The sequence below is a fragment of the Aspergillus ruber genome, assembly GCF_000600275.1.
Source record: "Aspergillus ruber CBS 135680 unplaced genomic scaffold scaffold00001, whole genome shotgun sequence".
NCBI classification, from domain to species: Eukaryota; Fungi; Ascomycota; class Eurotiomycetes; order Eurotiales; family Aspergillaceae; genus Aspergillus; species Aspergillus ruber.
The window spans coordinates 115,695-137,449 of NW_024467297.1; the positions used below are offsets into that span (position 1 = coordinate 115,695).

Genomic DNA, 21,755 nt, shown 5'->3' on the forward strand with positions numbered 1-21,755 from the left:
CTTTTTCAATCAAAGTAAAAGTCGAACATCGATTCTTCATTCAATACTTAACATACTTGAAGAAAACAGGCCTAACACCAACAGAGCGCTTCCCCGAATACATCCATCTTATGTTTCCCTTATTACCGGCGGAGGTCCAAACCAGAGACAACAAGGTATAAAAAATGCAAATCAAGATACATACAAACGGCAAACCTACCTAAGCCCCATAGCCTCCGGCTTAGCCAGCATATACTTCACGGCCTCCCTCGCTACGGGCGTATCCCAAGCACCCTCAGAACCACCACGTCTGAACTCCGGCCCACTACCATCCTCCCCACCGCCCCGGGTCGCCTCGCCCAGGATAGTCTCCATGTCTCTGCGCTGGGAGTTAATCCAGCGCTTGACAAAGTTGGCAGGGTCCTTGGACAGAGCGGTGTAGAAGGAGTGTTTAGCGCGCGAGTGCGTAAGTCCCTGCACGATGAGTGCGACTTGGTCGTCCAGGGAGGCGATCTGGCGCATGCCGGCGGTGTATTGCGGGTTTTGGGTTAGAGTGAGCATTTTTGTGCGCAGGGGGTCTTCGACTGCGACTTGGATGTCGTAAATTGTGGGGGTGGGGTCTTTGTGGTAGTCTTCGTCGACGCGAATGGTGTAGGGGAGTTTGATGGGGTCCATGGGGGAGGTGTGCGGGCCGATACTTTCGGGGATTTGGGGGAAAAACATGATGTCGCGGCCAAAGATCTGTATTTATTAGTATGGAGTAAATGGGGGCATGGAGGGGTAGATGGACATACTGCCCGCAGACGATCATCACAGCGTACTTGACGCTTTTCCTCGTCCTCTTGTAGGCCCATGGCACGGATATAGTCCCAGATACCCAAGACAATCCCGCTTCGTGTTTCCTCCTCAGTATCCAGAACATTCGCAAGCTCCTTGCTCAGCTTGAACCGCTCAGGCGTCTCATCACGGATGAGACTGACGGTGGTATTTAAATTGTCCTGCGAGCCGCGGGAGAACTGCAGACAGTCAAAGTCCGCGTTAGCAGGCAAAGAGGCCGTGCCATTCGGTGGTAATTGCGGCTTGTTCCAAGTAATAGTTCTCATCTCCTCCGGGGTAACCGACGATGATTTGTCAAAGTCAACGGTGATGGTCTTGAAGAATTGCGAAAACCGCTGCTTGGGTCGACTGGACTCCTTTTTATCCTCAGGTTTCTCTCCATCGTGTTCCATTTTATCGCCCTTTTCTTCCTTAACTTCATCCTCGTCAGAATCATCGGAAGGCGTAGACTCGTCGTTGTCACCGTCCAGCAACCGTCCTTCAATCTTCACCTTGTACCGTCCCGAGCCGGGTGTACTCCCTGGCTCACCTGCAGCATCCTGCCACGGCTGGTTCTCGACAGTGTTGGATATCCAAATGCGCATTGTCCGGTACTTCTTTACCGTTTTGCTGATCGAATCTTGGATGTCCAGTCTCTTGCGGACAATGGAGGCATCCAGACGCTTCTCCAGATCGCGTAGGCTCTTGTATTGCGGCACTCCCTCACCGATCACAACATCTTCAACGCCATCCGGGATGTTCTTATCGGTGGGTTTGCGGCTGCGACGCAGGACGGCATCGTTGGGGTGTGGCATGCTGCGCTGAGCAGGCATGTATTGAGGATTGACAGGCTGTTGGGGCATCGGCATCGGCATCATGGCTAGTTACGAAGGAAGAGGATAGTGTCAGTGGGGAAAAGTTAATTTAGACATCGGGGGAACCATAGAACCAAAGGGGTAATAAGCGCACCTGGGCCGGGAGGACCGCGACGAGGCGTAGCAGGAGACCGCTGGGGGATACCACGGGCGTAGTTGGGCTGCACTGGCACATTCATTGCGGATAATAAGCGAATTAATCCAAGGCCACGCGCCTGATACAAATGCGATTCAGGCTAGAGCTGGGTTCGTGGTGAAACTGTACTGGGCGGATCTGGGATGGAGAGCCTGCGGTGATCTCTGGAGAGTCGCGATTCTTTTGCCGCGGTCACGCTTTACCCTTTTCGGCAGCCAGCCACGACCAGACTGAATGCTCTGAATACGCTGAAGATTGAATAGAAGTCATATTGAGCAACTCATGATTGTCTTAATTCATAGTGACTTATAAATTCAACTGTATTGCTACCTTATTCCCAACGTAAAATTATGACCTTTTCACTCCAGCAGCGAAGCCTGGTTAGTGTACAGTGCTTCCACTACATTGCTCAACTTCGCAACAGTGTCCAGTGCAGAATCGTAAGCTTGGTCACGATGAGTCTCATCATAGATGATAAGACATCCGGAACCCTGATCCAACACGCCAATGATCACCTTGTCCAGAATCATCTGAGACAGCTTTCTCTCCACTTGTTGTGTATCCAACCCGACCAACTTGGCAACATGGACCAATTCCACACGACTAAAAGGCTCAATAACCTTGATTAGATTCTGCTCCAACATGGCATCGTACAGTCTCCGGAGATGGTTTCGAATAAATACATCGCTGCCAAGCTCGAACCTGTAGTTCGAGAGTGATTTCTCGTATTCCTCGAGAGAGCGGTTGGCGTGGGCACGAGCGACGGCCTTCATGGCCTCGAGCCGCGGACTCGCGTACTTCTGTGCCGACTTCGATCCCAGCAAATTCGTAACGTCATCCACCGAATTCAACATGATCTTGCAGAGCAACATGTATTGGAGAGCCGCGGTTGCCATGTCAGTCTCGTCGAGCGAGCTATATCCTTCCATAGCTTCAATAAAGTAGGAGAATGAAGTTTGAAAGTCCTTATCCTCCGCATGTAGCATACCGCTCTGCATATCCAAACCAGCCTGTAGGTTAGGGTTCGTGTAGACCGACGCAGCCGATGTTCGGGCTGCCGTCAAGGCTGCACGTGCCTTAGTTTGGTTACCCAGGGCATGATACACGCGAGATTCCAACAGCTGCACCTCGACCAATGCAAGTTTGTCATCCAGGCGCTTGAGTTCGCGGAGAAGGGGGGTGATGAGATTAAGGGCGTCGAAGTAGGCTTGCTTCTGCATGTGAATGGCAACCAGACGAGTCTGGAGGTTTTGTCGAAGGAAAGATCGTCGCTCTGAGATGGCCCAGTCTATGCTTGATTTGATCACGTCACTTTGGATATCGAGCGTGTTGGGGATTTCGCTGAATAGGTCCAAGAGCTGGCGAACTAGACAAGTAAACAAGGTCAATTCTGGGATCCCATATGGTTCAAGGTATTTCAATCAAGCTTACGGAGCTTGGCCGTCTTTGCCTTAGCAAATGACGAGAATGCAGTACGGCTGGTCTTAATGAGCTCTGCAATCTCATGCGGCTTCTTCGTATCCCGGTAGAGCCCTCCCAGCCCAACCAATGCACTTTCATAATCACGCGATGAAGCCTCTGTCGTCCCTGGGCCTTGAGCAAGAATATCTTTATAGATGCTCTCTGCCTTTGAGGGGTCCTTCGCCGCGAGAGCCCGGGCTTCCTCTGTCCGCTGAGCGGCGACCGACGAGGGCGCCATGATCGATCAGGTATCGGGGAACGGGTAACAAATGTCAGACTGATAAATCGCTGAATGGGAAAAAAAAGAGGGGCAGATGTCCAAGGGGTAATGGAATGATAAAGACACCTGTCTGGGAAGAGTGGAAGCTATGCGTCTGATGCTTTGCTTGCATCGTCATTTCGCCCAACTTGGCTGGCCTGTTGCGTCGGCAGCTACCCTCACCGCCTTCTGCTTATCTCAGCAGGAAAAAACCGCCGCTGGAAATTTTTATAGATTTTTGGATGGGAACACAACTTCTACAGCAAGTGATTCCACACAATTAGAGCGCCATGGTGAGCTTTCCTTCGATGTTACTGTTTGTGCATTGATTATTCTAACATGGGGACAGAAAATCAAAGCTCTTTCTCGGCCCACGGCCTCTCAGCAGGCTCCGGGATCCTCTGTCGTTCGACAGCCCCGAAACCTCGATCCTGCTCAGCATCCATTCGAACGGGCTCGTGAATATACTCGCGCGCTCAATGCCGTCAAGATGGAACGACTATTTGCAGCACCGTATGTGGGGCAAATGGGCGATGGCCATGTGGATGGTGTATACTCCATGGCAAAGGACCCGAACTCTCTCGATCATTTTGCCAGTGGTAGCGGTGATGGTGTGGTCAAGGTGTGGGATTTTACGACACATAAGGAGATTTGGAATACGCAGGCACATGAGAATATGGTGAAGGGAGTTTGCTGGACACCTGAGCAGAAGTTGCTCTCTTGCGCGAGCGATAAGACCGTCAAGTTGTTCGATCCGTATCGCTCGTCGTCTGAAGCGCCACCTCTGGCAACATATCTAGGTCAGAGTCCTTTTACCGGTGTGTCGCATCACCGCAGCCTTCCTGCATTCGCTGCGTCGTCCTCTCAAATTTCGATCTACGATCTTTCGCGGCCATCTTCCACACCTTCCCAGACTCTTCACTGGCCCACGAGCGTTGACACCATCACATCTGTTGCCTTCAACCAGACGGAAACCTCGGTCCTTGCATCGACCGCCATGGACCGTTCCGTCATCATGTACGATCTTCGAACCTCATCGCCGCTCTCGAAGCTCGTGCTCCGCCTCGCTTCCAACGCTGTCTCTTGGAACCCCATGGAAGCGTTCAACTTCGCGGTTGCCAATGAAGACCATAATGTTTACATCTTCGACATGAGAAAGATGGATCGCGCCTTGAATGTGCTCAAGGACCATGTTTCAGCTGTAATGGATGTCGAGTTCAGTCCTACTGGTGAAGAACTCGTAACGGCATCGTATGACCGGACAGTCCGTCTGTGGGACAGAGCCAAGGGTCATTCGCGCGACATTTACCACACGAAGAGAATGCAACGGTATGTATTCATTTTCTTTGGTCTATTCACACTTCTTTACTAACCCACCCAGTGTCTTCTCTGCCAAGTTTACCCCCGACAACAAGTACATCCTATCCGGCTCCGACGATGGCAACATCCGACTTTGGCGTACCAATGCTTCCGACCGCAGCGGAGTCAAGAGCGCTCGTCAACGCGCGAAGCTGGAGTATGACCAGGCCTTGGTCAACAGGTACTCTCACATGCCCGAGATTCGGAGAATCAAACGCCAGCGCCATGTGCCTAAGACTATTAAGAAGGCTGCTGAGATCAAGAGAGATGAGTTGTCTGCGATTAAGCGACGTGAAGACAATATTCGGAAGCACACTAAGAAGACTGCTTTGTCGAAGAAGCAGCATGAGCGTGAGAAGATGATCTTGACGCAGGAGCAGTAATGTGTTGAGACATTCATCAACGTTTGCAGCTTTCAAGACACTTCCTTTTCTCTCTTGTGAATAACATACATCCGAAAAAGAAGCAATCATTTTGGAGAGAGTGGCTCACGTTTCATGGCGCTATTTTCTTTCTCCGAACATCCGCTGGGCCTTTGCATCAGTCCGTGTCTACAGATTCTGAATCGCTTTGCAAATTTTGAAGTGCTGCTACACGGTTAGACGGAGGACGGGCGGGTGATGCTTTGGCCACGGCATGGTCGATTCCACTCAACCACCGAGCAATTCGTTGAAGACCCGCGGGAAACACTGCATACCATCTGGCAAGCGCAGCGAAAGCAGGCAATCTGATCACACCACCTCTCCCTTCGTCAATAGCCGCCACAATCTCCTGAGCAACTTGGACTGGTTCAAGAACAGGCGCAAAGAAGTTGCTCGGCGTTTGGATCCAGCCAAATAACGGCGTTGACAACTGGCCCGTCTCAACCAGCAGCATTTTCACCTTTTCATAATTCCCAGAGACACGCAGCTCAACCTCCAAAGTCTTGTGCAGGGCACTGAGAGCGGCTTTACTAGCAGAGTAGTCGGAGAGGCCTGCCGCATGCAACTGTCCGAGGACTGAGCTGACATTGACGATGGCACCACCGTTCGGAGCAGATAGCATATCAGGCAGAACCACCTGGCAGGTGTTGAAAACGGCGAGCAAGTTGGTGCGGATGGTCCTCTGGAAGGCTTCTGCTGGTAAGGACAGGAGCGATTGGCCGTTGATTCGTGCTGCTGCGCAGTTCACCAGCACTGTTGGTGTGCCCAACTGTAAACCGTCAGTATTTGTACATAGCCCAAAGTAATACCCAAAACCAATTTCATCTGTTCCCTCTCAACAAAGTAAAGGATAGTAGAGAAAAACATACCTCCTTCTTAACCCTCCCCAACGCCCACTCCACCTCCCTTCTGTTCCCAATATCACACCTGTAATACTCAACCCCGGCAACCTCATCACTCCACCCCTCAATCTCCGCAACCTCCTTCACATCAAAAACCGCCACACTAACCCCCCTAAGTCCATAAATCCTCGCAACCAGCAGACCCAATCCGCTCGCACCCCCAGTCACAACCACAACCTCCTCACTCAGATTCACGGGCCGCGACAACCCGTATGCGATTCGGTGATTGACCGCCCGCGCGAGCGCGAGGATTGTCAGGAGGGAGGCGTAGGTTGATGTGAGGATGAAGGAGAGATCTGTGTAAGGGGTTGCTTGGGCGCGGAGACTGAGGACCGTCATCCAGGCGAACCAGGGATGGAGGAGGGTGCGGTTGAGGACGGAGAGGAAGAGGTCGATGGTGATGTGGTGGTGCCATTTTTTGCCACGAGAGGGGGGTTTGGGTGGTGATGAGGCTGGGTTAGATGTTGGTGATGTTGCCATTGTTGGGGTTGGTATTTATGATAATTATTCTTGGCGATTCGATCGTTTGTCAAGCATAACGGAATATAGGATGAAGTGTTGGAAGATCCAACTACGTTGCAGAGGTTCGGAGTTTAGATATATGGCCATATCGCAATGCCATACCCATACTCTACATAGTACGGAGTACAGGGGTACACAACATCAGGAGAATAATTTCTATTTAAAATGAGCAGCATTTAAATAGCACAAGAAAAATAGCTGAGAAAACAGCCCCTTTAGAATTCATAAATGTGCGTCTATGTCTCTTGTCCTCATAACTCCATATTCTATTGACTCCGATCCTATGAAAGAAACACCTCAAACAGCAAAAGCGCAATATCGATTCCCAAAAACAAGGCGAAAAGAAAGCCAGAAGAAAAAAAAAAAAAAAAAAAAAAGGTAAAGAAGGCGTTACGCGGTCCCCCATACAGGAACAGCGTCATTGGTTTCCGCGCAAGCTTTGGCAGAACCATGCAACGAATAGCTAAAGGTAGGACAAGCAGGATCTTCTTGCATAATGTCAAGATCATCCGGGTTGAGGGAAAGGCGAAGGCCATTACCAGCCCGGGGGTATAGCCGATGATCCTCGATTTCATAACCAGCCTCGTCATCTTCGGAGATCTCGCTGTGGCGCCGTTTCTTTCCAGCAGTTGACGGGTTATGGCCAGTAGGTGGATCCGCAGTAGCATCATCATTCCCGTTAATTGAGGTACCGTTGGTGGGTTTCTGGGTCAAGCTACCAGCTGCCGGTGGATTAACTGGTGCCGCAGAAACCAAAAACGACATGCCAGACTGGAGAGGGAATTTGGACGACGGCAAAGACTTCAGGTTCCCAGGGAATATGGGGAGTTCCGGATTCCGGTCTGCTAAAGTAACCAGCAACTCGACCAGAGTTGCATGAGACAAACTTGACAGGTAGCTACGGCATTCATCGCCTGAGAATCCCGAGCTTCCAACTTCAAGGGACGGAATTTGTAGCTTTACCTGGGCGGGCTGCGTTTGTACAACGTAAGGATCACACCTGACAACTGTCGGCTGGATACTGGACAGCGATACAGGTTTGCATTCCTTGCACATCCATTCCTTCTCCTTGACCAAAACGACCTCTCTATCGATGCACGGATCATGGCATAGTTGATGCCATGCCCTATTGCACGAGTCGCAGAAGACAATAGCATTAGTAAATGGACTATGTCCTCTTTGACAATGTATGCAATTGGTGTTGATATCCTTGCCCTTCCGCATAACACGTTTGCGCTTTCGTGCTGATCCCGGGGTCGTACCAAGATTGCTAGATGGGCTCGGGACTGCAGTGGTATTCTTGTTGCCAATTGATGGAGACGGAGCCGGAGGAGGGACGTATAAGGAAGGACGGTTGACTTGTCGACCCGATTTGGTTTGCGTTGCCGTCGGTGCAATGTCAGATTCATCAGAAGTAGAGTCTCCGGCCTTTATGATTCCTTCACCGTCGTCATAGTCACCACGTCTGTGTTTTTTCACGGCGCGTCTGGTTCCATTCGCAGATTGTCGGGCACGAGGAGCGGCCGCCTTCTGCTGCTTAGCCGTCCTAACTTCTGGCATCATTGCTTGCGGTTGCAATTGTGGCTGTAAATGAGTCGATGATGGGTCTGCTGGCTTCGGAGCAATATTAATGATGCCTGTTTCAATATAATCCTTCTGGGCAGGTGCCGGTATACTAGGGATATCCGGCCGCGACAGCGGCAAGTGCGAAGGTGTAATTTCCAAAAATGCAGAAGAAGACTTCATATTGCCGGTCCCTTGTGCCTTCCACTTGTCATTCAACTCTGTATCAAGCGATGGTGAACTCCAGCCAGTGACAGGATCAAAACCATCTTTCCTCGCGAAACTACCCGTCACCCGTGCCAGAAGCTCTGTAGTAGCCGGCGAGAGCTTGGGGATCTCAACTCTACCCGGAATAGTACCTGATTTTTTTATAGAATCCGACGACGGTCTAACGGACGGATCGATGTTGGTGATATTCTGGCCCTGTGGCATTGACGAAGAGGTGGCCAACTGTGTGTGGGATGATGGTGTGGTTTCTATAGACGCCTGGGGAGAAACCCCATTTTCCTGTGTCATTCCCCGAATTCGACTTATTGCAGTGGTTTCACTGAATGAGGGAAATAGAGATATGTACGAATGTATGCCCTGCACGGGTTGTGTACTATCGCACGAAAACGAAGCTCTACTTGCCGGGTGCAGAGGTCTGTATAGCATCACGTGACAAATGGATTTCTCCGCTTCGGTTGGAACGAGATACTATCATTCACCTGGACACAATTGCTGACACTGAGGGAACATTTTGTCATGATATTATTGCTCAATTCATGTTATGTTCATTGCTATGTGATGCTGGGGTTATATGACAGATGCTCACAGATCCCCGGGATCCCCCACCCCTGTACCCCTGGGGTACATGCAGTTAATATAAACAGTTATGATAGGCAAGCCGCTCTACGATACGACTCCCTCCTGCTTCAAACGAGCTATATCTTCCTTACCATATTCGATTCCTCCAAGGATTTCATCCGTATGTTGACCTAAAGTCGGAGGTGCCGTCCTGATGCCTGGTGTAGCATGCGAATACTTGATGGGCGTATTCACCAACTTGACGGGACCACAGTCCGGGTGGTCAACCTCGGTGACCATTCCACGTGCTTGGACTATGTTGATGTATCAGTTGGCTGTTGTGAAACTTCTGGGATGTGGTAACTCACCGTGAGAGTGATTTAGTGTTCCTTGGATGTCGTTAACAGCAGCATATGGCATCCCACTTCCCTCGAAAATCTCAAGCCATTCCTTGGTTGTCTTCTGTTTCGTCGTGGTCTCAATTAGGCCGTCGACCTCCTCCCGATGCTTTACACGATCGCTATTTGTGACAAAGCGGACATCTGTCTTCCACTCGGGGTATCCCAATCGATCGCACAGCACCCCGAATAATTTGTCATTGCCGCCTCCGAAAAGGATGTCTCCATCACGGGTCTTGTAGCTCCGGTAGGGTACAATGGATGCTACACGATTGTCAATAATCGGCTTCCAAGGGTCCAGGAATGATATCCCTCACTTACGATGCGCGGTACCCCATCGTCCCGAATCTTTCTTTCCACTGATAAGAGCGGAACTGGCAAGATTCGACAGCGTCGCAACCTGGCAATCGCTCAGGGATGCGTCGATATGTTGCCCCTTTCCAGTCCGTCCACGGGCAATGAGCGCAGCCATGATCGCGTTCGAAGTATATAACCCCGTCGTTAAATCTGTAACCGCCACACCCACTTTGACTGGGGCGCCATCCCGCGCCCCCGTGATATGCATCAGGCCCATCTCCGCTTCGACCATCACATCGTATCCAGCTCGGTTACTGTATGGTCCTGTCTGTCCGTACCCGGTGATACTAGCGTAGATCAACTTGGGATTGATGGCGTGCAGGGTTTCGTAATCCATGTTGTATTTTTTGAGGCCTCCGGGGAGGTAGTTTTCAACGAGGACATCGCATTCCTTGACGAGTTTGTGCAGAATCTCGACGCCGGGTTTGTGAGCGAACGAGAGGCCAATCGACTTCTTGTTACGGTTCACCTATTGCACGTTAACTTGGGCCGTATGGTTCAAGCATAATGGATCCTGTCGTACAGCTAGGTAGTAAGCGCTCTCGCCAGGGCCCTGTCGCGATTCATCCTGGTATTTCGCAAATGGCGGGCCCCAGGCTCGAGTATCGTCACCACGCACAGGGTGTTCTACTTTGATGACTTCTGCTCTGTTCGAAACGAGACATATTAGCACGCGCACGTGGCAATCTGTGAAATCGGATTGCGTACCCTAAGTCTCCCAAGATCTGCGTGCAGTATGGCTAGCAGACAAAAGATCAGCATACTGGATGACAGTCAAGCAAAGCTGAAAAAGTAAAATGGCTACTCACACCAGCAAGGACTCTGGTCATATCAAGTACTTTAATTCCAGTCAGAGGTAGCGTATCGCCAATAGCGCTCGAGTAGCTTCGTCGCCATGGTGCCGTGCGCTGGAGACCAGCCGCAGCAGCAACAATAGGACTGTTCACCACTGACCGACGGACGAGGGCCTGAAACTTCAATGCAACACTCATGATCACACACCCACTGAAACGATAGTCATCCCACTTTAATAGAAGAAAAGGGATTGAATGGGTAATGGAAAGTGGTGTTACTTGTAGTTCGCATCCCACCGCCGACACCGCTCGGCGATATATAAAGAGAGCCGAGGTCAACCGACTGACATCAAACCCGAGTTTCCTCGTACACATCGCTTTTTTTTTTTTTTTTTTTTTTTTTTTTTTTGGATTATTGCACAATGTTTACTGGCCTTGTTGAAAAGATCGGGAGTGAGCTTCCCCCGGTCACTTTCCTTATTTGATAAACAGCCAAGCTAACGGGTTTACTACAGCGGTGACGGCCCTCGAGCCCCTCGACACCTCGTCGAGCGGAGGTGGTGGTACATCCTTGACCATCTCCAATTGCGAAGAGATCCTCGCAGATGCTCATCTGGGCGATAGCATCGCTGTCAATGGTAAAATGACACACACCTGAAACATAAGTCATCAGAGAAAGATCACCGCGCATCCCCTCCATGGAACGTGGGGGAGGGAAAATCACGGCAAGACTCAAACTAACCGCGTACAGGAACATGCCTCACAGTAACAGCCTTCGATAGAACCTGGTTCAAAGTCGGCGTCGCCCCTGAGACCCTCCGCCGCACAAACCTCGGCTCGCTCCAGACAAACTCCAGAGTCAACCTCGAACGCGCCGTCAAAGCCGACACGCGCATGGGCGGCCACTTCGTCCAGGGCCACGTCGACACCGTCGCAAAGATTTTGTCCGTGACACCGGAAGGAAATGCTTTGGTTTTCCGCCTGCAGCCGCGCGATAAGGGTGTGTTGCGGTACGTTGTTGAGAAGGGCTATGTGACGCTGGACGGGGCGAGTTTGACTGTGACCAAGGTAGTTGATGGGAAGGAGGGGTATTGGGAGGTTATGCTTATTGCATATACGCAGGAGAAGATTGTTACGGCGTCTAAGGAGGCTGGGGAGGAGGTTAATGTTGAGATTGATATTGTCGGGAAGTATGTCGAGAAGAGTGTGGAGAGTTACTTTAGCCAGGCTTCTGGGGGTGACTACAGCATCTTGGAGAAGATGGTCTCTCGTATTGTGGATGAGAAATTCACGAAGTGATGGAAAAAAAGGAAAGCATGATTTACGATAGCATTATCTTATAATCTCTCAGTCAGCATGTACATTTTATTCTAACTGCAAATAGACTTGTGGGTATAATTTTTGAAGCCTTCCAACGCAATAATACATTAAAGATGCTTTTCCAATCCTTGGTCGTAACCGTTTGCTACTCTTACACAGAGCGCAAATTTTTATACGGCTGGTACAGTCGTAAATTGTAGGTAGTCATCACAAGTACGCGGCAGCCAACGAAGGTCTTCCGGACCAATGTCAAGTTTTACCGGTATGGGCTGTTGACGACAGCACGCCATTGAGGTCTGAAGCAGACCGGGAAGGCTGTTGAATATCAAGCATAGGTCGCAGTGACAGATACATCCGTTCATTCTTCCATGGAATCGTCACTATCCACCTCACCTTCCTGCTCCTCTCCCCCAACTTCCTCGAGGTCATCACTGAGCCAGTCATCTTCATCATCCATCTCTTCATCCTCATCGTCACTCTTAACCTCCTTTCCTTCAGCTCTAGCCTTAGCTTTCTCCTGCTTCTTCTTTTCGACATTATCCTTTTGCTGCTTCTTTCTTTGCTCCTTCTGCTTCTTTCTCTGTTCCCAGTTCCTTTCCATCTTCTGGATCTCTGCTGCAGACTTCGTAATGTAATCGTGCCACATGACCTTACCGTCGCAAAGCCCATCCTCAACCTTGGTCAGCCGAAGTCGCATGCGAGGACCCAATTCGACCAGCTTAACGGCCCGTTTCTCGACCTCGGGTGCGCTGTTTATTTTCTTCTCGGCCTTCTCTTTGTCGCCAGCCTTCATGCGCTGCAGATCTCTCTTGTTAAGAATCTTCCTGGTGGTGCTCTCCGCAACTTCAACCTCCGCATCCGTGTCCATTTCAGTCTCGCTTGCCGAAGTGTAGCCGGCTGCCGATGGGTCGAGTAGGTAGTCCGCGGCATCTTCGAGCTTCCCAAGATTAGGAACAGCAGCTTTGGGATCTTTGTTCCGAACCTCCTTGGGATCGAGGCGGCGAATCCGTTTCGAAACACCGGTCTTCTTGGTACTGATGGCGTAATGTCTCAGGGTCATGATATACGAATCACTCCCCTCTTCTTGCTCCCTATTCAGAAGCATAACACGGCGAATAGAGGACAGCGGCGTAGCCTGGGGATTAATTGGAGGGAACATCGATTGAAAGATGGTTGTACATAAACTCTCGAGACGCTTGGGCACTTTCGAGTCCTCTGTTGCATCAGGCGAGTTGAAATTATTCATAACGAGCAGGGGTGGTGTTTTGTGGTCCTGTCCACCACCTCTCGGACGCTTCAATGCTCTCTCAACGTCTCTGCATAACGAATAGTTCTCGACATGGAAGTGAAGAGTCGGTCCGCGAGGAGTGAGCGCAAGACGCATGTTGGTGTTTCCGGTAGCTGATTTCGAGAAGAGCATGAGGTGCGAGACACCGAGAGGTCCCGTCATAACTGTGTAGTCCCTCAACCTGTTGGATTTACGTTCCTGAAGCACAAAATTTCCATTAGACATTGTCCGAAGAAACTACATATTTGTTCAAATCGCATATCTCACCTTCAATCGCACAGCCGTATCAGGCTCCATCATCAACCGAACATCCTTAACCAGCTGGCTAACGCTCGAACCGACTTGCGAAGCGCCGACTCGAATAACCATAGACTTCGGAGTCTTGCTCACATTGCCGGATGCACTAACCCTGGCCTTGGCCGACGCATTAACCGCCTTAGAGTGAGTGCGATTCTTGACTCCTTTCGCCATTATGAATTAGTCAATGACAAGAAAATTGATATGCGAAAAAGTCAAGATTAGGCGATGTCTAGAAACGGAAGTGGACTTTTTTTTCCTCGTTTTTTCTCCGGCGGAGACCCAGACGATCCTCGGATCAACAATGTTGCGGCGCCCAAAATTTATTTGGAGATAACTATCGAAGAGAAAAAGAGGCAAGCAAAAAAAAATACCAATCATACAATACAATATGCCCGGATTCAAGAAACAAAAGACCGTGAAGCCGGAGTCACGCAAAGCCAAGGAACTAGAGTCCTCCAGCCCCGAAGACTCTGGTTCTGAAGCAGAAGAGACCCCCGATAACCCTCAAGCGCAAGATGAGACCGCCGAAGCTGAAGACAAGAAGCCGCTCCCCAAGTCGTTCAAAGAGCTAGGAGTGATTCCGCAATTATGCGAAGCTTGTGACAACTTGGGATTCAAGGCTCCCACCGCGATTCAGGCCGAAGCTATTCCATTGGCTTTGCAGGGCCGTGATTTGATCGGCTTGGCAGAGACGGGAAGTGGAAAGACAGCAGCTTTTGCTCTTCCGATTCTACAAAGTACGGACAGCTTCCCCAGAAGAAATGCCGAAGAAAAGTCTTGCTGACATGATATTTAAGCCCTGATGGAGAAGCCCCAATCCTTCTTCGGTCTCATCCTCGCCCCAACCCGTGAATTAGCATACCAGATCTCTCAATCCTTTGAAACTCTTGGCTCGACCATCTCAGTTCGATGCGCAACAATTGTCGGAGGTATGGATATGGTATCGCAATCGATCGCGCTTGGAAAGAAGCCACATATCGTCGTTGCGACTCCCGGTCGTTTGCTGGACCATCTGGAGAACACCAAGGGTTTTTCGCTTCGCGGCCTGAAGTATCTCGTCATGGACGAAGCAGACAGACTGCTTGACATGGACTTCGGTCCCCTCCTGGATAAGATCCTCAAAGTACTCCCCAGAGAACGCCACACATATCTCTTCTCTGCGACACTCAGTTCCAAGGTGGAATCGTTGCAGCGTGCCTCCCTCTCCAACCCGCTTAAGGTGTCTATCTCGTCAAGCAAATATCAGACCGTTTCAACTCTTATGCAATCGTACCTCTTCGTCCCCCACAAGTTCAAGGACCTCTACCTGGTTTACCTGCTGAACGAATTTGCCGGCCAATCCGCCATCATCTTCACCCGCACCGTCCACGAGACACAACGCATGTCTGTCCTGCTCAGAACCCTGGGATTCGGCGCTATCCCTCTCCACGGCCAGCTTTCCCAGTCATCCCGTTTAGGTGCCCTGGGCAAGTTCCGTTCCCGCAGCCGTGACATCTTGGTCGCTACAGATGTTGCAGCCCGTGGCCTGGATATTCCGTCCGTCGACGTTGTTCTGAACTTTGACCTCCCCAGTGACAGCAAGACATATGTTCACCGTGTCGGACGTACCGCGCGTGCCGGAAAGAGTGGTGTGGCAATTAGTTTCTTGACGCAGTATGATATTGAGGTTTGGCAGCGAATTGAGAGAGCCCTGGGAAAGCAACTTGATGAGTATGCTATCAAGAAGGACGAGGTGATGGTGTTCGCTGAGCGTGTTTCGGAGGCTCAGCGGCAAGCAATCATGGAGATGAAGGCCTACGATGAAAAGAAGGGAACCAAAGGAAAGAAGGGTAGGGGGAAACGGTCTCGTGATGAGATGGACGAAGAGGAGGGTTAATCTACAATCTACTTGCTACTATTTCTTGTCGGATATACCTATTTATGCCTGGTGATGATTGTTAATTTTGTTTTGGAGTTTGACGGGAAAAGTTAAATAGATGTTTGCTTTACTTATTGACAAACAGAGAATCATTCCATAATTAATGTTCGTAATCTCGTCCATAACCTGTATAGTATTGTAGAATAGGCGAGTTCGTCATTTTTTTTTGTATCAATTAAAAAGAAGTCCATTTCGTCAGACTATGTTCGCTAAACGAAAGAATGCAAATCATGAGGGTAACTTGAAAGCTACTAAAGAATGGATAACTCAAGACGCTTGCAAGATTTCCTTGACCGAGCCGGCCTCTTTAACCGCGTTGGCAACACGGGTGGCCAGGTCGTCCGCTTCAGATCGGCTTGCAGCCTCTGCATAGACACGGACCGCGTCTTCGGTGCCACTTGCACGGGCGAAACTCCGTCCTTTGTTGTATCGAGACATGAGGGATTCGATCTTGGTCTGGAGGCCTGGAGGTGACTCAAGCTTACGTTCCGCATCGTAAGCCTTGAAGATAGAGCGATCAGCAACCTCGACGCGGACGAGACGGGAGGGAAGGTCAGTATAAGTTCCAAGCCATTCCTTGGGGCTCCACGATTTGTGGGCAAGAATAGCTTCAACCAGGAGCATGTCAGAGATAGCATCACCGACCGCTTGGTTGATCAAGTCAGTGAGACCCTGAAGACATTCGATCGAGCGTTGCTGGGCCGGGGATTGAGGCTCAGCGCTCTTGATGATCTTCAGAGCGTTCTCAGAGAAAGTAATGGTACCATGACCATTGGCTTCGAAGTAAACACCAACGTCAAAGCGCATAGCAGCATGGTGGAGATGCTTAACACCAGTGTTGGTGCAGACAGACTGAAGCTTCAGCACCTTCTCAATGTAATCCGTGCTGGCACCATTGGCGTAAGCAGTTTGGATGATACCAATCTTAAGGTTTTGCGCAATTCCAGCGCTTCGGGCCAGATCGCCAATGAACGAAGCGGCCAGAGTGGCAATGCGATCACCGTCAAGGAGGCGGAAGACATTGCTCTCGTCAACAAAATAGTAGACCAGACGGTCCGCGTCACCGTCCAAGGAGGCGCAACGGTCGAGAACAGCGGCCTTAGAAGATGGAGGAGCACGTTGCTTAGTCTTCACATAATCGGCACCGCACTAATAATCAAAAGTTAGTTTGTGATTGCCTTGGTGTAGGAGAGTGGTGTCATACGTCGAAGTTCAGGCTGTCGGGGTTGATGACGTCGTCGTTGACGACGTTGATATCAAGACCACCCTCCTCAGCACCGGGCAAGTATTTGATCTGTTCCCTCAGTTTAGGTCCACCAACACCGTTCGCACAGTCGACAGTCAAGCTACCCTTGGCCTTAACGCCCCTCATCACTCTCTTGAAAGCCTCGGCAAGCTTCTCATAATAACCCTGCTCGGTAGGCTCGCCGTACTCATACTGTGTCCCGAGAGTGTTCTTGCAACGGACAATATAGTGCAGTTGAGGAGTGGTCATATATTTCATGTCGGCAAACTCGACCTCTGTAGCGGTAAGTGCAGCATTGAGCACACTGACCAGACGAGAGCCAGATGCACGAGTATCCCGAGCGAAGACCACACGAGCCGGGTTCTCCATATTAACATCGATCTCTTGGATCAATTCTCCGTACACATCGGCAATCTTATCCAACGGAGCGTTGGCGAGCTTGGTTGCATGTTCCTCCCATTCAGCCTATCCAGAGAGCGTGAGCGAGGTGTATCAATCGGAGTCAAGTTTGCGTTAAGCCTTACTTCCAACATTTCACCCTATACAAAATTGTCAGCCCACGCCCATTCCATTTTTATTTTACCGAAAAAAAAAAAAAAAAAAAAAAAAAAAAAAAAAAAAAAAAAAAAAAAAAAAAAAAAAAAAAAAAGGCAAAATACCATTGGATCAACCAGCTTGACACCATTGTCCTGCGCGGGATTGTGACTGGCCGTGACCATGACACCAATCCATTGTCCGCTAAGCTTCCTGGACCGGAGTCCGGCGAGCAATCCCACAGCGAAGACAACCGTGTTGAGAAGATCACTGCGTGCGTATACCTATTGGTCAAAGTGTACTTGTAACGTAAATGAAAACAGGGGCGATCGTGGGGTCAATTCGTGGAGGCGGGGCTGGAGGAGTTGATTCTCCCCAAGGGAAAACTCACGCCTTCATTCGGAACTGGACACAAAAGACAAAATCAGTACCATTCACAATATATCGTTAGTAAGAAACCACTTACCCCAGCAGTACCATATTGGAAGACTGCCCCTTCTGGCTTGGTATAATTCAGGGCTGCTTCCGTGATCGCTTTCTTAAGAGTCGGAGACGCCATTATGTCCACACACAGGAAAAAGACAATTTAGAGGGATTCCAGAACTGAAGCAAATGTTGAAAGAAAGAGAAAACTCCGGAGAGAAAGAAGAAAAAGCGGAAATTACCAGTAAAACAGACGAGCAAGGAAAAATAAATCAGAAACAGCGATTGTGGCACATGGTGGGAAGAACTGCTCGCGACAATACTGCCACGGCCCAAGCGGTGAGCGGTGGAGGCCGAGGTGGAAATAACACTACTTGTATATACCAGAAGAACTACGCCGTATGTATGACAGCTGGCAATACAGAAGTATGTATGTACTGTGTGCTGCAAGGAGTCTAGCGTGCTTTTATTTCGTGAGATTTGGTAATTACAGGGTTGGATTGGTCATCCACAGCCACCAGAGATTACTCCGGTAGGGAGAATATCATCCAAAGGCGTGAGTGAGCTCCCAAAGCCACAAACTCAAGCCTTGTATCGTATCCCAGCTACGTCGTTTTGAATGTCTTTGATAAGGAACCTACCAGTCACAACCACCGTCAGCCAGTCAAATCGTGAGGGAATACGAAGGAGAATCAAGGAGAACTTACGAGTACCACCATGCAGTCGGAATAACAGTCCCGAGGTGCCAGAGACTGTGGGCATCGACCAGCCCATGCCAGGGGGGGAAGTCCAGTAACTCCAGGCTCATGGCCAATATAATCCAGAGAACAATCATTCCTGGCCAAGCGGTCCACAATTTTTGCTGCTTTTGATACCGATAGATACTGAATCCAACCCACAGTACGTTCGATATCATTCCAATCACGATATTGGCAATCATGTTATAGGTATAGTCCCATGACCAGAAGCTCAGATAGCACACGTGCACAGTGTAAAGAACAGCGCAGAGCACAGTCAATAGGCGGCGCAACGTCGGTTTAAATCGGGGTTTCTCCTGGTCTAGGCGCAAGACCCGGATAGCAGCAAGATAGAGACCATACATGACGTTCGCCCCGGCTCCGAAATAGTCCAGTTTCTCTGTGAGTGGGAAATCCCTGCAGTGGAAGATCGTGCTAAAAGTCCAACACGCCAGACCACAGTATCCAAACGAAATATAGTATTTCCGGAGAGAATGCCAGGCTGGGATCGATTCCCGGATTCGAGAAATGCCATGCCAATGGGCCAAAAAGTTGAGCAGAGAAAAGAGGACAGAAAACGGTTCCTGCATGCCGATCATTCTGCGAAACGGCCATTTTCCATGGAACTGGACGATAGGAGTGATCATCGGAGGGTCTCGGGCGACCCGAAGGTCGGTTACGACGTGTTGGCAGGTATAATCGCATTCAGCCGGACAGTTCCAGAACATGAGACGGAGATGGAGCGCTAAGTACAGTCCCTTTAGCAAGAAGCAATCGCATAGCAAAAAGAAATAGGTAAACATACGAATGACCGAATTGCCATCTTTGCAATTCTCAGCTTGACAGACCTAATGAACCGTTTGTGAGCTGGCCTTTGCGATCCAAGTAAACAGCTAAACTACCTTGACACATTCTTTGAACTCCGGGAGGTGATCCCCCAAAGAAGCTGAAGACTTTCCAATCAAGGTAGCAAACAGAAAAAAGACAAAAATACAGGAGAACGTTCTCCCTCTAGCATTCAAGCCCATTGTGACAAATCTGCCAAGTACTGGCACCTTTCAGCGCGTGAATTTCAGGAGAAGCGCCGCAATGAATGTAGCTCCCGTATGGCGGCCGCAGCGGGCGGAGTGAATTCCGCCGGCAGTATGGAGTCTTGGCAATTTTTCCCCGATACAGACATTGCATGCCAATGGAAAAAGGGGAGTGAAGACAATGCCGTATTTTAGTAATGAAATTGAAGGCCTCATGATCGCCATTGACACATGTGGTGAGTTGTTATAAATGTAACAACCAACCCTAATCAGGATGGGGCACTATGATCACATGATTTTGAGTCTAAATCGGGCTAGTCTGATCTGGAGCAGAGACTAACCTTGATTGGAACATGGCGGAGATAAAAAAAAAAAAAAAAAGCTCGCGGCAAACCACCATCTTCCATATCGCATAGAGGACTATCGTTTGGTTTTTCCTGTGTCTGTCCCCTCCCTCTTCTTTATTCTTATCGACGCCCTCCGAATTTCCATTCTTTTTGGAATCCGATTTGCGATTTGCATTCAACATGTCTGAGAGACAGTCGTCTGTAGACCCCTCTGCTATGATGACCAGCAGCGCGGATCGTATGGTTGGCGATGACCATGCTGAAGTGCGCTACTTCACTAGGTACGAAGAATCTCCAACCATCCTGAATTATATGTCAATATGCTAACAATACAATAGCTACGACCACCATGGTAATTGCGTCTCCAGAATTCCGTTTGATTTGGTATACAAGTGGCTAACTTCGCAACCCCCCACTTAGGCATTCATGAGGAAATGCTTGTGAGCACCACCATTTCACCACCATTAATCCAACTTTATGCTGATTTGTGATTTCTTCATAGAAAGATGATGTTCGCACGAGGTCGTACCGTGACTCTATCTACCAGAACCGCCACGTTTTCAAGGATAAGGTTGTTCTCGATGTCGGGTGCGGAACCGGTATTCTCAGCATGTACGTACAAAAAGAAACTACAGTTCCCACGGCAAGGGATTTATACTAATGGACGCTATCGTGGATAAAGGTTCGCTGCTAAGGCCGGTGCTAAACACGTAATTGGTGTCGATATGTCGTCAATCATCGAAAAGGCTCGCGAGATCGTCGAAGTCAACGGCCTGACCAGCAAGATCACTCTTCTTCAGGGAAAGATGGAGGAAGTTGAGCTCCCCTTCCCCAAGGTCGACATTATCATCTCTGAGTGGATGGGATACTTCCTTCTCTATGAAAGCATGTTGGACACTGTCCTCTATGCGCGTGACAGGTACCTTAATCCCGGAGGCAAGATCTTCCCTGACAAGGCTACCATGTATGTGGCTGCTATCGAGGACGGTGAATACAAGGACGACAAAATTGGATGTAAGTTTTACTGTCAGGGTTTGGAACTTTTGGTATCTTAGCCTAACCTTTTCTCCAGTTTGGGACAACGTGTGGGGATTTGACTACAGCCCCATGAAGGATATTGCTCTTACAGAGCCTCTCGTTGACACAGTCGAGCTCAAGGCTGTTGTCAGCGACCCTTGCCCGATCATCACTCTCGATCTTTACACCGTCCAGTCCTCGGACCTTGCTTTCAAGGCTCCCTTCTCGCTTCCTGCCAAGCGCAACGACTTTGTCCATGCCCTGATTGCTTGGTTTGATATTGACTTTACCGCATGCCACAAGCCCATCAGCTTTTCCACTGGCCCTCATGCCAGGTATACCCACTGGAAGCAGACTGTCTTCTATTTGCGTGATGTTCTTACCATGGAGGAGGGAGAAGTTCTTACCGGTATGATTGAGAACAAGCCGAACGACAAGAACAAGCGTGACCTCGATATCGGCATCAATTACAAATTCGAAACCGCAGACCCTGTGCGTTACGCCGAGAACGGTTGCTTCTTCCGGATGTACGTATTATATCGTGTGTACTATTTTCGGATCAGAAAACTGACATACCCAGGTGTTAAATTTCTTTCTTCGATACTACGTTCTGCAAATCTCTTTCGGTAATTTCTCCTGCCTGTGGTTTAGCATATCGACGACCTGGCAGCAAATGCGCATGATCGATATGAACGACATGGTGTAAACAGAGGTTCCATTGGGTGAACAATGATCAATTAGGGTCTTTTTTATGTCGGCGTTCTTAATTTGAGTTATTCATTGGAAGGAAAGGGAACTGCATCATTGTTTGGCGCGATACGGACAGAGACGATTATGAAGCTCCTCGAATTTCCTAAAGTAGATACCCCGTCCGAGTCGATGCTCAGTCTAGCCACCTCCGACGTTATTCATAGATTGTTTAGGCTTTTTAATGAGATCCTACTGAAAACTGTGTTTTTTTTTTT

General features: G+C 49.6%; 11 protein-coding genes across 11 annotated transcripts; 4 read left to right on the top strand and 7 right to left on the bottom strand.

The window, feature by feature from the left end:
* Positions 1 to 195: 195 nt before the first annotated feature.
* On the bottom strand, positions 196 to 3,505 carry EURHEDRAFT_511624 (PCI-domain-containing protein; the record flags this gene model as incomplete). The annotated part of the gene is made up of 6 exons (XM_040785982.1): positions 196 to 720; positions 774 to 1,675; positions 1,765 to 1,831; position 2,054; positions 2,170 to 3,172; positions 3,238 to 3,505. 6 exons carry the CDS (start codon positions 3,503 to 3,505, stop codon positions 196 to 198), a joined length of 2,766 nt encoding a protein of 921 aa, XP_040643067.1.
* A 156-nt stretch (positions 3,506 to 3,661) lies between these two features.
* Positions 3,662 to 5,347, top strand: EURHEDRAFT_12647 (rRNA-processing protein SOF1). Its single transcript, XM_040777727.1, has 3 exons — positions 3,662 to 3,819; positions 3,876 to 4,855; positions 4,908 to 5,347. The coding sequence occupies exons 1-3, from the start codon at positions 3,817 to 3,819 to the stop codon at positions 5,266 to 5,268; spliced, it is 1,344 nt and encodes a 447-aa protein (XP_040643068.1). The 5' UTR covers positions 3,662 to 3,816; the 3' UTR covers positions 5,269 to 5,347.
* A 29-nt stretch (positions 5,348 to 5,376) lies between these two features.
* EURHEDRAFT_407338 (putative short-chain dehydrogenase/reductase family protein) lies at positions 5,377 to 6,876 on the bottom strand. The gene is made up of 2 exons (XM_040780521.1): positions 6,177 to 6,876; positions 5,377 to 6,076 (listed from the first exon to the last, which is right to left on the bottom strand). Exons 1-2 carry the CDS (start codon positions 6,687 to 6,689, stop codon positions 5,426 to 5,428), a joined length of 1,164 nt encoding a protein of 387 aa, XP_040643069.1. The 5' UTR covers positions 6,690 to 6,876; the 3' UTR covers positions 5,377 to 5,425.
* Positions 6,877 to 7,086: 210 nt separating this feature from the next.
* EURHEDRAFT_407339 (phf1/phf2 family PHD finger domain-containing protein) lies at positions 7,087 to 8,883 on the bottom strand. The gene has a single exon (XM_040780522.1). The coding sequence runs from the start codon at positions 8,808 to 8,810 to the stop codon at positions 7,122 to 7,124; it is 1,689 nt and encodes a 562-aa protein (XP_040643070.1). The 5' UTR covers positions 8,811 to 8,883; the 3' UTR covers positions 7,087 to 7,121.
* Positions 8,884 to 9,025: 142 nt separating this feature from the next.
* Positions 9,026 to 11,005, bottom strand: EURHEDRAFT_407341 (CaiB/BaiF CoA transferase family protein). Its single transcript, XM_040780523.1, has 6 exons — positions 10,645 to 11,005; positions 10,544 to 10,575; positions 10,359 to 10,482; positions 9,800 to 10,304; positions 9,449 to 9,742; positions 9,026 to 9,394 (listed from the first exon to the last, which is right to left on the bottom strand). Exons 1-6 carry the CDS (start codon positions 10,825 to 10,827, stop codon positions 9,186 to 9,188), a joined length of 1,347 nt encoding a protein of 448 aa, XP_040643071.1. The 5' UTR covers positions 10,828 to 11,005; the 3' UTR covers positions 9,026 to 9,185.
* Positions 11,006 to 11,025: 20 nt separating this feature from the next.
* EURHEDRAFT_382482 (riboflavin synthase) lies at positions 11,026 to 11,928 on the top strand (the record flags this gene model as incomplete). The annotated part of the gene is made up of 3 exons (XM_040779539.1): positions 11,026 to 11,082; positions 11,145 to 11,267; positions 11,381 to 11,928. The coding sequence occupies exons 1-3, from the start codon at positions 11,052 to 11,054 to the stop codon at positions 11,926 to 11,928; spliced, it is 702 nt and encodes a 233-aa protein (XP_040643072.1). The 5' UTR covers positions 11,026 to 11,051.
* Positions 11,929 to 12,137: 209 nt separating this feature from the next.
* Positions 12,138 to 13,327, bottom strand: EURHEDRAFT_407344 (Brix-domain-containing protein). Its single transcript, XM_040780524.1, has one exon. The coding sequence runs from the start codon at positions 13,193 to 13,195 to the stop codon at positions 12,308 to 12,310; it is 888 nt and encodes a 295-aa protein (XP_040643073.1). The 5' UTR covers positions 13,196 to 13,327; the 3' UTR covers positions 12,138 to 12,307.
* Positions 13,328 to 13,925: 598 nt separating this feature from the next.
* Positions 13,926 to 15,413, top strand: rrp3 (RNA-dependent ATPase RRP3; the record flags this gene model as incomplete). The annotated part of the gene is made up of 2 exons (XM_040779540.1): positions 13,926 to 14,274; positions 14,335 to 15,413. The coding sequence occupies 2 exons, from the start codon at positions 13,926 to 13,928 to the stop codon at positions 15,411 to 15,413; spliced, it is 1,428 nt and encodes a 475-aa protein (XP_040643074.1).
* Positions 15,414 to 15,460: 47 nt separating this feature from the next.
* Positions 15,461 to 18,061, bottom strand: agm1 (phosphoacetylglucosamine mutase PCM1). Its single transcript, XM_040780525.1, has 6 exons — positions 17,702 to 18,061; positions 17,627 to 17,640; positions 17,361 to 17,505; positions 17,226 to 17,240; positions 16,660 to 17,166; positions 15,461 to 16,604 (listed from the first exon to the last, which is right to left on the bottom strand). The coding sequence occupies exons 1-6, from the start codon at positions 17,792 to 17,794 to the stop codon at positions 15,723 to 15,725; spliced, it is 1,656 nt and encodes a 551-aa protein (XP_040643075.1). The 5' UTR covers positions 17,795 to 18,061; the 3' UTR covers positions 15,461 to 15,722.
* EURHEDRAFT_407346 (PGAP3/PER1 family protein) lies at positions 18,058 to 19,650 on the bottom strand. Its single transcript, XM_040780526.1, has 4 exons — positions 19,298 to 19,650; positions 19,201 to 19,243; positions 18,366 to 19,140; positions 18,058 to 18,295 (listed from the first exon to the last, which is right to left on the bottom strand). Exons 1-4 carry the CDS (start codon positions 19,421 to 19,423, stop codon positions 18,241 to 18,243), a joined length of 999 nt encoding a protein of 332 aa, XP_040643076.1. The 5' UTR covers positions 19,424 to 19,650; the 3' UTR covers positions 18,058 to 18,240.
* Positions 19,651 to 19,817: 167 nt separating this feature from the next.
* rmtA (protein-arginine omega-N methyltransferase HMT1) lies at positions 19,818 to 21,744 on the top strand. Its single transcript, XM_040780527.1, has 7 exons — positions 19,818 to 20,058; positions 20,116 to 20,125; positions 20,194 to 20,213; positions 20,276 to 20,385; positions 20,456 to 20,787; positions 20,846 to 21,317; positions 21,371 to 21,744. Exons 1-7 carry the CDS (start codon positions 19,954 to 19,956, stop codon positions 21,375 to 21,377), a joined length of 1,056 nt encoding a protein of 351 aa, XP_040643077.1. The 5' UTR covers positions 19,818 to 19,953; the 3' UTR covers positions 21,378 to 21,744.
* The last annotated feature ends 11 nt before the right edge of the window (positions 21,745 to 21,755 follow it).

Excerpts from the sequence above, each read along its gene's own strand:
- EURHEDRAFT_407338 (XM_040780521.1), bottom strand. The coding sequence starts at position 6,689 with ATGGCAACATCACCAACATCTAACCCAGCCTCATCACCACCCAAACCC. Across the intron at positions 6,077-6,176 it reads TGGGGAGGGTTAAGAAGGAG|TTGGGCACACCAACAGTGCT; the intron begins GTATGTTTTTCT and ends GACGGTTTACAG.
- rmtA (XM_040780527.1), top strand. The coding sequence starts at position 19,954 with ATGTCTGAGAGACAGTCGTCTGTAGACCCCTCTGCTATGATGACCAGC. Across the intron at positions 20,386-20,455 it reads GGAACCGGTATTCTCAGCAT|GTTCGCTGCTAAGGCCGGTG; the intron begins GTACGTACAAAA and ends TCGTGGATAAAG. Across the intron at positions 20,788-20,845 it reads CAAGGACGACAAAATTGGAT|TTTGGGACAACGTGTGGGGA; the intron begins GTAAGTTTTACT and ends CCTTTTCTCCAG.
- EURHEDRAFT_407346 (XM_040780526.1), bottom strand. The coding sequence starts at position 19,423 with ATGGGCTTGAATGCTAGAGGGAGAACGTTCTCCTGTATTTTTGTCTTT. Across the intron at positions 19,244-19,297 it reads AGTTCAAAGAATGTGTCAAG|GTCTGTCAAGCTGAGAATTG; the intron begins GTAGTTTAGCTG and ends ACGGTTCATTAG. Across the intron at positions 18,296-18,365 it reads CCGACTGCATGGTGGTACTC|GTTCCTTATCAAAGACATTC; the intron begins GTAAGTTCTCCT and ends TGTGACTGGTAG.
- EURHEDRAFT_407339 (XM_040780522.1), bottom strand. The coding sequence starts at position 8,810 with ATGACACAGGAAAATGGGGTTTCTCCCCAGGCGTCTATAGAAACCACA.
- agm1 (XM_040780525.1), bottom strand. The coding sequence starts at position 17,794 with ATGGCGTCTCCGACTCTTAAGAAAGCGATCACGGAAGCAGCCCTGAAT. Across the intron at positions 16,605-16,659 it reads CCGACAGCCTGAACTTCGAC|TGCGGTGCCGATTATGTGAA; the intron begins GTATGACACCAC and ends TTTGATTATTAG.
- EURHEDRAFT_407341 (XM_040780523.1), bottom strand. The coding sequence starts at position 10,827 with ATGAGTGTTGCATTGAAGTTTCAGGCCCTCGTCCGTCGGTCAGTGGTG. Across the intron at positions 10,576-10,644 it reads TGACCAGAGTCCTTGCTGGT|CCATACTGCACGCAGATCTT; the intron begins GTGAGTAGCCAT and ends TTTGTCTGCTAG. Across the intron at positions 10,305-10,358 it reads AGAGCGCTTACTACCTAGCT|GTGAACCGTAACAAGAAGTC; the intron begins GTACGACAGGAT and ends AACGTGCAATAG.
- EURHEDRAFT_12647 (XM_040777727.1), top strand. Across the intron at positions 4,856-4,907 it reads CACACGAAGAGAATGCAACG|TGTCTTCTCTGCCAAGTTTA; the intron begins GTATGTATTCAT and ends TAACCCACCCAG.
- EURHEDRAFT_407344 (XM_040780524.1), bottom strand. The coding sequence starts at position 13,195 with ATGAATAATTTCAACTCGCCTGATGCAACAGAGGACTCGAAAGTGCCC.